Raw genomic sequence first — 13,992 nt, 5'->3', positions numbered from 1 at the left:
ATTCATTTTACCATCACTTTAAAATGGAGTTGCCCCCCCCTTGCTGCTATAACAGCTGCCGCTCTTCTGGAAAGACTTTCCACAAGATTTTGGAGCATGTTTATGGGAATTATTGCCCATTCAGACAAAAGAGCATCTGTGAGGTTAGGTACTGATGTTGGATGAAAAGGTCTGGCTTGCAAACGACGTCTGAATTCATCCCAAAGGTTTGGAATTCTGTAGTGAGTAATGCAACAGGTGATAGATGATTTTTACGTGCTACGTGTGCCAGCACTCGGCGGCAACGCTCTGAATTTAACAGTGATCTACCACTTTGCGGCTTAGCTATTGTTGCTCATAAACGCTTCAACTTCACAATAATAGCACTTACAGTTGACCGGACAGATTTAGTAGGGCAGAAATTTGACAAACTGACTTGTGGCAAAGGTGGTGTACCATGACGGAGCCATATTGAAAGTAACTGCGCTCTATAGTTCTCAACATATACTCCATATATGCTTGTCTGAAATCTGATATAGATGGAAAGTATGGAATCATGAATTGAGAAATTGTTTTTAATGTGTAGTGCATATCCTTGGCAGAGAGAACTTCAAATACTAATTTAGTAAAAAATGTAACAGAAAAAGACTGTAAACACTAATACATAAGAGCATGTAATTTATTTCACTACTCACACTGGGACTGTATGCATTTAAACACATAAAGTCCTGATTGGGAGCTGTAAGCATTGCATGCTCTAATACATTTTCTGACTATAATGTCCCTTTAAAGGGACACTGAACCCAATTTTTTTCTTTTGCGATTCAGATAGAGCAAGCAATTTTAAGCAACTTTCTAATTTACTCCTATTATTAATTTTTCTTCAGTCTCTTGCTATCTTTATTTGAAAAAGGCATCTAAGCTTTTTTTTTTTTATTCAGAACTCTGGACAGCACTTTTCTATTGGTGGATGAATTTATCCACCAATCAACAAGGACAATCCAGGTTGTTCACCAAAAATGGGCCGGCATCTAAACTTACATTCTTGCATTTCAAATAAAGATACAGAAGAGAATGAAGAAAATTTGATAATAGGAGTAAATTAGAAAGTTGCTTAAAATGTCATGTTCTGTCTGAATCGCGAAAGAAAAATTTTGGGTTCAGTGTCCCTTTAATAATAAATAGTGGCTTTTACGTTAGCTGTCTACTGAGCAAAATACCTCCCTAATTCTAAAAGAATATTTACTCACTGATGCCATTTTCCTGCAGATAGACAGCCAGCCCTTGTGCTTGATATTCTGCATCATTCTCCCGTTTCCAGTTCTGAAAATCTTCACAATTCAGAGAGCGATGCTGCTCTTCCCACTGAAAGAAAAAAAAAAGAGCAAAACTTTGCTCAGGTCCTTAAATCAAGGCTGATTAGGTTTCCCTTAATTAGATTCCTCAGTAAGATCATTCCAAAGCAAAACTCCCTCTTGACCAGATGGTATGTAAGAAATTACAGCAAAAAATAAATATGTTTTTTTCCCTTTATTTAACTGGAACTGGAAGTGTGATTTTTTTCTTTTCAGTAACTTTTTCAGTCAATGTTCTAACAGAATGGTAAACATATCAGATCAGCAAACGGAAGTGACGTTGTCTGATCAAAAAACATAATTTATGTAAGAACTTACCTGATAAATTCATTTCTTTCATATTAGCAAGAGTCCATGAGCTAGTGACGTATGGTATATACAATCCTACCAGGAGGGGCAAAGTTTCCCAAACCTAAAAATGCCTATAAATACACCCCTCACCACACCCACAATTCAGTTTAACGAATAGCCAAGTAGTGGGGTGATAAGAAAGGAGTAAAAAGCATCAACAAAGGAATTTGTAATAATTGTGCTTTATACAAAAAATCATAACCACCATAAAAAGGGTGGGCCTCATGGACTCTTGCCAATATGAAAGTAATGAATTTATCAGGTAAGTTCTTACATAAATTATGTTTTCTTTCATGTAATTGGCAAGAGTCCATGAGCTAGTGACGTATGGGATATCAAATACCCAAGATGTGGAACTCCACGCAAGAGTCACTAGAGAACAGCCAAATGCTGAAAAAATAATATACAACCCAAAATATAAGTTATTCTCATGAAGAAAAACATCAGCAGAAGAATCAAACTGAAAAAGCTGGCTGAAGAACTTTTCTACCAAAAACTGCTTCAGAAGAAGCAAATACATCAAAACGGTAGAATTTAGTAAATGTATGCAAAGAGGACCAAGTCGCTGCTTTGCAAATCTGATCAACTGAAGCTTCATTCTTAAAAGCCCACGAAGTGGAGACTGATCTAGTAGAATGAGATGTAATTCTCTGAGGCCCGGGTTGACCCGACTCCAAATAAGCTTGATGAATCAGAAGCTTTAACCAAGAGGCCAAGGAAATAGCAGAGGCCTTCTGACCTTACCTAGGACCAGAAAATAGAACAAATAGACTAGAAATCTTCCTGAAATCTTTAGTAGCTTCAACATAATATTTCAAAGCTCTTACCACATCCAAAGAATTCTTAGGATTAGGACACAAGGAAGGGACAACAATTTCTCTACTAATGTTGTTAGAATTCACACCCTTAGGTAAAAAATCAAATGAAGTCCGCAAAACCGCCTTATCCTGATGAAAAATCAGAAAAGGAGATTCACAAGAAAGAGCAGATAGCTCAGAAACTCTTCTAGCAGAAGAGATAGCCAAAAGGAACAACACTTTCCAAGAAAGTAGTTTAATATTCAAAGAATGCATAGGCTCAAAAGGAGGAGCCTATAACGCATTCAAAACCAAATTAAGACTCTAAGGAGGAGAAATTGATTTAATGACAGGTTTAATATGAACTAAAGCCTGTACAAAACAGTGAATATCAGGAAGATTAGCAATCTTTCTGTGAAATAAAACAGAAAGAGCAGAGATTTGTCCCTTCAAGGAACTTGCAGACAAACCCCTATACAAACCATCTTGGAGAAACTGTAAAATTCTAGGAATTCTAAAAGAATGCCAAGAGAATTTATGAGAACACCATAAAATGTAAGTCTTCCAAACTCGATAATAAATCTTCCTAGAGACAGATTAACGAGCTTGTAACATAGTATTAATAACTGAGTCAGAGAAACCTCTATGACTTAGTACTAATCGTTCAATTTCCATACCTTCAAATTTAATGATTTGAGATCCTGATGGAAAAACGGACCTTGAGACAGTAGGTCCGGCCTTAACGGAAGTGGCCAAGGTTGGCAACTGGACATCTGAACAAGATCTGCATACCAAAGCCTGTGGGGCCATGCTGGAGCCACCAGCAACACAAATGATTGTTCCATGATGATCTTGGAGATCACTCTTGAAAGAAGAACTAGAGGCGGGAAGATATAAGCAGGTTGATAACGCCAAGGAAGTGTCAGTGCATCTACTGCTTCCGCCTGAGAATCCCTGGACCTGGACAGGTATCTGGGAAGTTTCTTGTTGATGAGAAGCCATCAGATCTATTTCTTGAAGACCCCACATCTGAACAATCTGAGAAAACACATCCAGATGGAGAGACCACTCCCCTGGATGTAAAGTCTGACAGCTGAGATAATCTGCCTCCCAATTGTCTACACCTGGGATATGAACTGCAGAAATTAGACAGGAGCTGGATTCCGCCCAAACAAGTATCCGAGATACTTCTTTCATAGCTTGGCGACTGTGAGTCCCACCCTGATGATTGACATATGCCACCGTTGTGATATTGTCTGTCTGAAAACAAATGAACGGTTCTCTCTTCAACAGAGGCCAAAAACTGAAGAGCTCTGAGAATTGCACTGAGTTCTAAAAACAGAATTTATGTTTACCTGATAAATTACTTTCTCCAACGGTGTGTCCGGTCCACGGCGTCATCCTTACTTGTGGATATTCTCTTCCCCAACAGGAAATGGCAAAGAGCCCAGCAAAGCTGGTCACATGATCCCTCCTAGGCTCCGCCTACCCCAGTCATTTCGACCGACGTTAAGGAGGAATATTTGCATAGGAGAAACCATATGATACCGTGGTGACTGTAGTTAAAGAAAATAAATTATCAGACCTGATTAAAAAAACCAGGGCGGGCCGTGGACCGGACACACCGTTGGAGAAAGTAATTTATCAGGTAAACATAAATTCTGTTTTCTCCAACATAGGTGTGTCCGGTCCACGGCGTCATCCTTACTTGTGGGAACCAATACCAAAGCTTTAGGACACGGATGAAGGGAGGGAGCAAATCAGGTCACCTAAATGGAAGGCACCACGGCTCGCAAAACCTTTCTCCCAAAAATAGCCTCAGAAGAAGCAAAAGTATCAAACTTGTAAAATTTGGTAAAAGTGTGCAGTGAAGACCAAGTCGCTGCCCTACATATCTGATCAACAGAAGCCTCGTTCTTGAAGGCCCATGTGGAAGCCACAGCCCTAGTGGAATGAGCTGTGATTCTTTCGGGAGGCTGCCGTCCGGCAGTCTCGTAAGCCAATCTGATGATGCTTTTAATCCAAAAAGAGAGAGAGGTAGAAGTTGCTTTTTGACCTCTCCTTTTGCCGGCATAAACAACAAACAAGGAAGATGTTTGTCTAAAATCCTTTGTAGCATCTAAATAGAATTTTAGAGCGCGAACAACATCCAAGTTGTGCAACAAACGTTCCTTCTTCGAAACTGGTTTCGGACACAGAGAAGGTACGATAATCTCCTGGTTAATGTTTTTGTTAGAAACAACTTTTGGAAGAAAACCAGGTTTAGTACGTAAAACCACCTTATCTGCATGGAACACCAGATAAGGAGGAGAACACTGCAGAGCAGATAATTCTGAAACTCTTCTAGCAGAAGAAATTGCAACCAAAAACAAAACTTTCCAAGATAATAACTTAATATCAACGGAATGTAAGGGTTCAAACGGAACCCCCTGAAGAACTGAAAGAACTAAGTTGAGACTCCAAGGAGGAGTCAAAGGTTTGTAAACAGGCTTGATTCTAACCAGAGCCTGAACAAAGGCTTGAACATCTGGCACAGCTGCCAGCTTTTTGTGAAGTAACACAGACAAGGCAGAAATCTGTCCCTTCAGGGAACTTGCAGATAATCCTTTTTCCAATCTTTCTTGAAGGAAGGATAGAATCTTAGGAATCTTAACCTTGTCCCAAGGGAATCCTTTAGATTCACACCAACAGATATATTTTTTCCAAATTTTGTGGTAAATCTTTCTAGTTACAGGCTTCCTGGCCTGAACAAGAGTATCGATAACAGAATCTGAGAACCCTCGCTTCGATAAGATCAAGCGTTCAATCTCCAAGCAGTCAGCTGGAGTGAAACCAGATTCGGATGTTCGAACGGACCCTGAACAAGAAGGTCTCGTCTCAAAGGTAGCTTCCAAGGTGGAGCCGATGACATATTCACCAGATCTGCATACCAAGTCCTGCGTGGCCACGCAGGAGCTATCAAGATCACCGACGCCCTCTCCTGATTGATCCTGGCTACCAGCCTGGGGATGAGAGGAAACGGCGGGAACACATAAGCTAGTTTGAAGGTCCAAGGTGCTACTAGTGCATCCACTAGAGCCGCCTTGGGATCCCTGGATCTGGACCCGTAGCAAGGAACTTTGAAGTTCTGACGAGAGGCCATCAGATCCATGTCTGGAATGCCCCACAGCTGAGTGACTTGGGCAAAGATTTCCGGATGGAGTTCCCACTCCCCCGGATGCAATGTCTGACGACTCAGAAAATCCGCTTCCCAATTTTCCACTCCTGGGATGTGGATAGCAGACAGGTGGCAGGAGTGAGACTCCGCCCATAGAATGATTTTGGTCACTTCTTCCATCGCTAGGGAACTCCTTGTTCCCCCCTGATGGTTGATGTACGCAACAGTTGTCATGTTGTCTGATAGAAACCGTATGAACTTGGCCCTCGCTAGCTGAGGCCAAGCCTTGAGAGCATTGAATATCGCTCTCAGTTCCAGAATATTTATCGGTAGAAGAGATTCTTCCCGAGACCAAAGACCCTGAGCTTTCAGGGAACCCCAGACCGCGCCCCAGCCCATCAGACTGGCGTCGGTCGTGACAATGACCCACTCTGGTCTGCGGAATGTCATCCCTTGTGACAGGTTGTCCAGGGACAGCCACCAACGGAGTGAGTCTCTGGTCCTCTGATTTACTTGTATCTTCGGAGACAAGTCTGTATAGTCCCCATTCCACTGACTGAGCATGCACAGTTGTAATGGTCTTAGATGAATGCGCGCAAAAGGAACTATGTCCATTGCCGCTACCATCAAACCTATCACTTCCATGCACTGCGCTATGGAAGGAAGAGGAACGGAATGAAGTATCCGACAAGAGTCTAGAAGTTTTGTTTTTCTGGCCTCTGTCAGAAAAATCCTCATTTCTAAGGAGTCTATTATTGTTCCCAAGAAGGGAACCCTTGTTGACGGAGATAGAGAACTCTTTTCCACGTTCACTTACCATCCGTGAGATCTGAGAAAGGCCAGGACAATGTCCGTGTGAGCCTTTGCTTGAGGAAGGGACGACGCTTGAATCAGAATGTCGTCCAAGTAAGGTACTACAGCAATGCCCCTTGGTCTTAGCACAGCTAGAAGGGACCCTAGTACCTTTGTGAAAATCCTTGGAGCAGTGGCTAATCCGAAAGGAAGCGCCACGAACTGGTAATGCTTGTCCAGGAATGCGAACCTTAGGAACCGATGATGTTCCTTGTGGATAGGAATATGTAGATACGCATCCTTTAAATCCACCGTGGTCATGAATTGACCTTCCTGGATGGAAGGAAGAATAGTTCGAATGGTTTCCATCTCGAACGATGGAACCTTGAGAAACTTGTTTAAGATCTTGAGATCTAAGATTGGTCTGAACGTTCCCTCTTTTTTGGGAACTATGAACAGATTGGAGTAGAACCCCATCCCTTGTTCTCCTAATGGAACAGGATGAATCACTCCCATTTTTAACAGGTCTTCTACACAATGTAAGAATGCCTGTCTTTTTATGTGGTCTGAAGATAACTGAGACCTGTGGAACCTCCCCCTTGGGGGAAGCCCCTTGAATTCCAGAAGATAACCTTGGGAGACTATTTCTAGCGCCCAAGGATCCAGAACATCTCTTGCCCAAGCCTGAGCGAAGAGAGAGAGTCTGCCCCCCACCAGATCCGGTCCCGGATCGGGGGCCAACATTTCATGCTGTCTTGGTAGCAGTGGCAGGTTTCTTGGCCTGCTTTCCCTTGTTCCAGCCTTGCATTGGTCTCCAAGCTGGCTTGGCTTGAGAAGTATTACCCTCTTGCTTAGAGGACGTAGCACTTTGGGCTGGTCCGTTTCTACGAAAGGGACGAAAATTAGGTTTATTTTTTGCCTTGAAAGGCCGATCCTGAGGAAGGGCGTGGCCCTTACCCCCAGTGATATCAGAGATAATCTCTTTCAAGTCAGGGCCAAACAGCGTTTTCCCCTTGAAAGGAATGTTAAGTAGCTTGTTCTTGGAAGACGCATCAGCTGACCAAGATTTCAACCAAAGCGCTCTGCGCGCCACAATAGCAAACCCAGAATTCTTAGCCGCTAACCTAGCCAATTGCAAAGTGGCGTCTAGGGTGAAAGAATTAGCCAATTTGAGAGCATTGATTCTGTCCATAATCTCCTCATAAGGAGGAGAATCACTATCGACCGCCTTTATCAGCTCATCGAACCAGAAACACGCGGCTGTAGCGACAGGGACAATGCATGAAATTGGTTGTAGAAGGTAACCCTGCTGAACAAACATCTTTTTAAGTAAACCTTCTAATTTTTTATCCATAGGATCTTTGAAAGCACAACTATCCTCTATGGGTATAGTGGTGCGTTTGTTTAAAGCGGAAACCGCTCCCTCGACCTTGGGGACTGTCTGCCATAAGTCCTTTCTGGGGTCGACCATAGGAAACAATTTTTTAAATATGGGGGGAGGGACGAAAGGAATACCGGGCCTTTCCCATTCTTTATTAACAATGTCCGCCACCCGCTTGGGTATAGGAAAAGCTTCTGGGAGCCCCGGGACCTCTAGGAACTTGTCCATTTTACATAGTTTCTCTGGGATGACCAACTTGTCACAATCATCCAGAGTGGATAATACCTCCTTAAGCAGAATGCGGAGATGTTCCAACTTAAATTTAAACGTAATCACATCAGGTTCAGCTTGTTGAGAAATGTTCCCTGAATCAGTAATTTCTCCCTCAGACAAAACCTCCCTGGCCCCATCAGACTGGTTTAGGGGCCCTTCAGAACCATTATTATCAGCGTCGTCATGCTCTTCAGTATCTAAAACAGAGCAGTCGCGCTTACGCTGATAAGTGTTCATTTTGGCTAAAATGTTTTTGACAGAATTATCCATTACAGCCGTTAATTGTTGCATAGTAAGGAGTATTGGCGCGCTAGATGTACTAGGGGCCTCCTGAGTGGGCAAGACTCGTGTAGACGAAGGAGGGAATGATGCAGTACCATGCTTACTCCCCTCACTTGAGGAATCATCTTGGGCATCATTGTCATTGTCACATAAATCACATTTATTTAAATGAATAGGAATTCTGGCTTCCCCACATTCAGAACACAGTCTATCTGGTAGTTCAGACATGTTAAACAGGCATAAACTTGATAACAAAGTACAAAAAACGTTTTAAAATAAAACCGTTACTGTCACTTTAAATTTTAAACTGAGCACACTTTATTACTGCAATTGCGAAAAAATATGAAGGAATTGTTCAAAATTCACCAAATTTTCACCACAGTGTCTTAAAGCCTTAAAAGTATTGCACATCAAATTTGGAAGCTTTAACCCTTAAAATAACGGAACCGGAGCCGTTTTTAACTTTAACCCCTTTACAGTCCCTGGTATCTGCTTTGCTGAGACCCAACCAAGCCCAAAGGGGAATACGATACCAAATGACGCCTTCAGAAAGTCTTTTCTAAGTATCAGAGCTCCTCTCACATGCGACTGCATGTCATGCCTCTCAAAAACAAGTGCGCAACACCGGCGCGAAAATGAGGCTCTGCCTATGATTTGGGAAAGCCCCTAAAGAATAAGGTGTCTAAAACAGTGCCTGCCGATATTATTATATCAAAATACCCAGATTAAATGATTCCTCAAGGCTAAATATGTGTTAATAATGAATCGATTTAGCCCAGAAAAAGTCTACAGTCTTAATAAGCCCTTGTGAAGCCCTTATTTACGATCTTAATAAACATGGCTTACCGGATCCCATAGGGAAAATGACAGCTTCCAGCATTACATCGTCTTGTTAGAATGTGTCATACCTCAAGCAGCAAGAGACTGCTCACTGTTCCCCCAACTGAAGTTAATTGCTCTCAACAGTCCTGTGTGGAACAGCCATGGATTTTAGTGACGGTTGCTAAAATCATTTTCCTCATACAAACAGAAATCTTCATCTCTTTTCTGTTTCTGAGTAAATAGTACATACCAGCACTATTTTAAAATAACAAACTCTTGATTGAATAATAAAAACTACAGTTAAACACTAAAAAACTCTAAGCCATCTCCGTGGAGATGTTGCCTGTACAACGGCAAAGAGAATGACTGGGGTAGGCGGAGCCTAGGAGGGATCATGTGACCAGCTTTGCTGGGCTCTTTGCCATTTCCTGTTGGGGAAGAGAATATCCACAAGTAAGGATGACGCCGTGGACCGGACACACCTATGTTGGAGAAATATTGATTGGTAATCTCGCCTCTTGTGATTTCCAAACCCCTTGTGCTGTTAGAGATCCCCATACAGCTCCCCAACCTGAAAGACTCGCATCTGTTGTGATCACAGTCTAGGTTGGCCGAACAAAAGAGACCCCTTGAACTTTAAGGATATTAATCGTGATATCTTTGTATAATCCCGGCACCATTGATTCAGCATGCAAAGCTGGAGAGGTCTCATGTGAAAACGAGCAAAAGGAATCGCGTCCGATGCTGCAGTCATGAGGCCTAAAACTTCCATGCACATAGCCACTGAAGGGAATGACAGACTGAAGGTGCTGACATGCTGCAACCAATTTCAAACGTCTCTTGTCTGTTAGAGACAGAGTCATGGACACTGAATCTATCTGGAAACCTAAAAAGGTGACCCTTGTCTGAGGAATCAAAAAACTTTTTGGTAAATTGATCCTCCAACCATGTTTTCGAAGAAACAACACTAGTTGATTCGTGTGAGATTCTGCAGAACGTAAAGACTGAGCTAGTACCAAGATATCGTCCAAATAAGGAAATACTGCAATACCCTGTTCTCTGATTACAGAGAGTAGGGCACCTAGAACCTTTGAAAAGATTCTTGGAGCCGTTTCTCTTCCAAATGGAAGAGCAACAAATTGGTAATGTTTGTCTAGAAAAGAGAATCTCAGGAACTGATAATGTTCTGGATGAATCGGAATATGAAGGTATGCATCCTGCAAGTATATTGTAGACATATAATGTCCTTGCTGAACAAAAGACAGAATAGTCCTTATAATCACCATCTTGAAAGTTGGTACTCTTACATAACGATTCAAAATTTTCAGATCACTGGGATGCGTGAGAGAAAAAATCTTCTCACAGGAGGTCTTACTCTGAATCCTATTCGGTACCCCTGAGAGACAATGCTCTGAATCCATTGATTTTGGACAGAATTTGCCCAAACATCCTTAAAAACCTTAATCTGCCCCCGACCAGCTGAGCTGGAATGAGGGCCGCACCTTCATGCGGACTTAGGGGATGACTTTGGTTTCTTAAAAGGCTTGGATTTATTCCAATTTGAGGAAGGTTTCCAATTGGAAATAGATTCCTTGGGGGAAGGATTCGGTTTTTGTTCTTTATTTTGACGAAAGGAACGAAAACGATTAGAAGCCTTAGATTTACCCTTAGGTTTTTTTATCCTGAGGCAAAAAAAACTCCCTTCCCCCCAGTAACAGTTGAAATAACAGAATCCAACTGAGAACCAAATAAATTATTACCTTGGAAAGAAAGAGATAGTAATCTAGATTTAGATGTCATATCAGCATTCCAAGATTTAAGCCACAAAGCTCTTCTAGCTAAAATAGACATGGATCTAACATCAATTTTGATAATATCAAAAATAGCATCACAAATAAAATGATTAGCATGTTGCAGTAAACGACCAATGCTATATAAGTCAGAATCCAATTCTTGTTGTGCTAAATTCTCCAACCAAAAAGTTGAACATCAGCCAAAGTAATTGCAGGCCTAAGAAGATGACCTGAATATAAATAGGCTTTCCTTAGATAAGATTCAAGCTTCCTATCTAAAGGATCTTTGAAGGAAGTACAATCTTCCATAGGAATAGTGGTTCGTTTAGCAAGAGTAGAAATAGCCCCATCAACTTTCGGGATCTTTTCCCAAAACTCTACTGAAATTGCTGGTAAAGGATACAATTTTTTAAACCTTGCAGAAGGATTAAAAGGATTACCCGGCTTATTCCATTCCTTAGAAATGATATCAGAAATAGCATCAGGAATAGGAAAAACCTCTGGAGTAACCACAGGAGGTTTAAAAACAGAATTTAAACGTTTACTGGACTAGCTTCCTCAATATCCAAAGTAATTAACACTTCTTTTAACAAAGAACGCATTTACTCCATTTTAAATAAATAAGTAGATTTGTCAGTGTCAGTCTCTGAGGAAGGATCTTCTGAATCAGATAGATCCTCATCAGAGGTGGATAATTCATTATGTTGTCGGTCATTTGAAATTTAATCAACTTTATGAGAAGTTTTAAAAAAGACCTCTTACGCTTATTAGAAGGTGGAAATGCAGACAAAGCCTTCTGAATAGAATCAGTAACAAATTCTTTAAAATTCATAGGTATAACATGTACATTAGAAGTTGAAGGAACTGCAACCGGCAATGTACTATTACTGATGAACACACTGTCTGCATGTAAAAGTTTATCATGACAACTAATACAAATGACATTAGGAGATATAACCTCCAAAATTTTACAACAAATGCACTTAGCTTTGGTAGAATCGATGTCAGGCAGCAAAGTTCCAACAGATAGATAGTAGTAGTAGATGGCGCTGGTCTATTGAGTGATTTTCTCTAGTAAGTAAAGAGAAAAAAGGCTTGATGCATATATTGAAGCCAATTAATATGGGTGCAGTATACTCACTCCATAAGATGAATCTTTACAGCTGAAAGGGAACGTAGCGTCAGATGGCAAGAGTCCACAGGTTCCTGGAGTCAAATACTGAATTTTCAGGTTTATCCAAAAGTGGACTATAAATGAATAGAGACCCAAATGACAAAAGTATCCAGTGTGTAATTGAAAAAAATGTAGTAACTTACTCCATAAATAAGGAGATTCCAGCTCAGCACAGCAAAACAAGATCTTGACAATCTTTCAACAAAGGATAAAAGCAAATAAAACCTTTTATCCTTTGTTGAAAGATTGTCAAGATCTTGTTTTGCTGTGCTGAGCTGGAATCTCCTTATTTATGGAGTAAGTTACTACATTTTTTTCAATTACACACTGGATACTTTTGTCATTTGGGTCTCTATTCATTTATAGTCCACTTTTGGATAAACCTGAAAATTCAGTATTTGACTCCAGGAACCTGTGGACTCTTGCCATCTGACGCTACGTTCCCTTTCAGCTGTAAAGATTCATCTTATGGAGTGAGTATACTGCACCCATATTAATTGGCTTCAATATATGCATCAAGCCTTTTTTCTCTTTACTTACTAGAGAAAATCACTCAATAGACCAGCGCCATCTACTACTACTATCTATACACAGTCACAGGGGAGAGACTGCAAGAAGGCTGCGGTCTGACCCAAAGGAGAGTATCAGTTCTTAGTTCATTTGTACAGAATATTGTGTGTGTTTTTTCCATCTTGCACCTCTGTATATTGTTTTCCTTAAAGTTCCAACAGATACTTCTGAGGCAGGATCAGATTGAGACATCTTGCAAAATGTAAAAGAAAAAACAACATATAAAGCAAAATTATCAATTTCCTTATATGACAGTTTCAGGAATGGGAAAAAAATGAAAATAGCATAGCCCTCTGACATAGAAAAAGGCAAGAGGCAAAAGCAATGGGGCAATAATGAAAAAAGTTTTGGCCCCAAGTATGACGCACGTAACTGAAAAATATTTTGGCGCCAACCATGTCCGGAAATGACACACTCGCATTGCCAACGACGTAACCCTGTGTGAACCCCTGTGTCAATTACGATGCCGGAAATGATGAACTTGCGTCAATGGACGTGCCTTTCGCATTAAAAATTTTGCGCGCCAAGAATGAAGCAACAAAGTGTAGCATTTAGCGCACCCGCGAGCCTAAGTCAGCCCGCAATTTGAAACAAAGTAGTCAATTGAAAAAAAAGACTAAACCCTGGGTAATATTAATTTTCCCCAAATATGAAACTGACAATCTGCAAAAGGAAATACATGAACCTGACTCCTGGCAAATATAAGTACAATACATATATTTAGAACTTTATATAAATGCATAAAGTGCCAAACCATAGCTGAGGTGTCTTAAGAAATAAAAACATACTTACCAAAAGACACCCATCCACATATAGCAGATAGCCAAACCAGTACTGAAACAGTTATCAGTAGAGGTAATGGTATATGAGAGTATATCGTCGATCTGAAAAGGGAGGTAGGAGATGAATCTCTACGACCGATAACAGAGAACCTATGAAAAAGACCCCCGTTAGGAAAATCAATGTATTCAATAGGTGATACTCTCCACGTCCCTCTGACATTCGCTGTACTCTGAGAGGAATCAGGCTTCAAAATGCTGAGAAGCGCATGTCAACGTAGAAATCTTAGCACAAACTTACTTCATCACCTCCATAGGAGGCAAAGTTTGTAAAACTGAATTGTGGGTGTGGTGAGGGGTGTATTTATAGGCATTTTGAGGTTTGGGAGACTTTGCCCCTCCTGGTAGGATTGTATATCCCATATGTCACTAGCTCATGGACTCTTGCCAATTACATGAAAGAAATACACACCGCGCGCATGCGCTC

General features: G+C 41.0%; 1 protein-coding gene across 1 annotated transcript in view; it reads right to left on the bottom strand.

Annotated features, from left to right (window-relative positions):
• RNF31 (ring finger protein 31) overlaps window positions 1-13,992 on the bottom strand; it is a 184,874-nt gene that overhangs the window by 56,078 nt on the left and 114,804 nt on the right. The window contains 1 exon segment of the mRNA XM_053702361.1: window positions 1,230-1,344. Within this exon segment, the coding sequence (XP_053558336.1) occupies window positions 1,230-1,344 (115 nt within the window).

This window comes from Bombina bombina, chromosome 2 (genome assembly GCF_027579735.1).
Source record: "Bombina bombina isolate aBomBom1 chromosome 2, aBomBom1.pri, whole genome shotgun sequence".
Taxonomy (NCBI): domain Eukaryota; kingdom Metazoa; phylum Chordata; class Amphibia; order Anura; family Bombinatoridae; genus Bombina; species Bombina bombina.
Note: the sequence above shows the minus strand (reverse complement) of the source record. Positions and strands in the feature narration are given on the sequence as shown.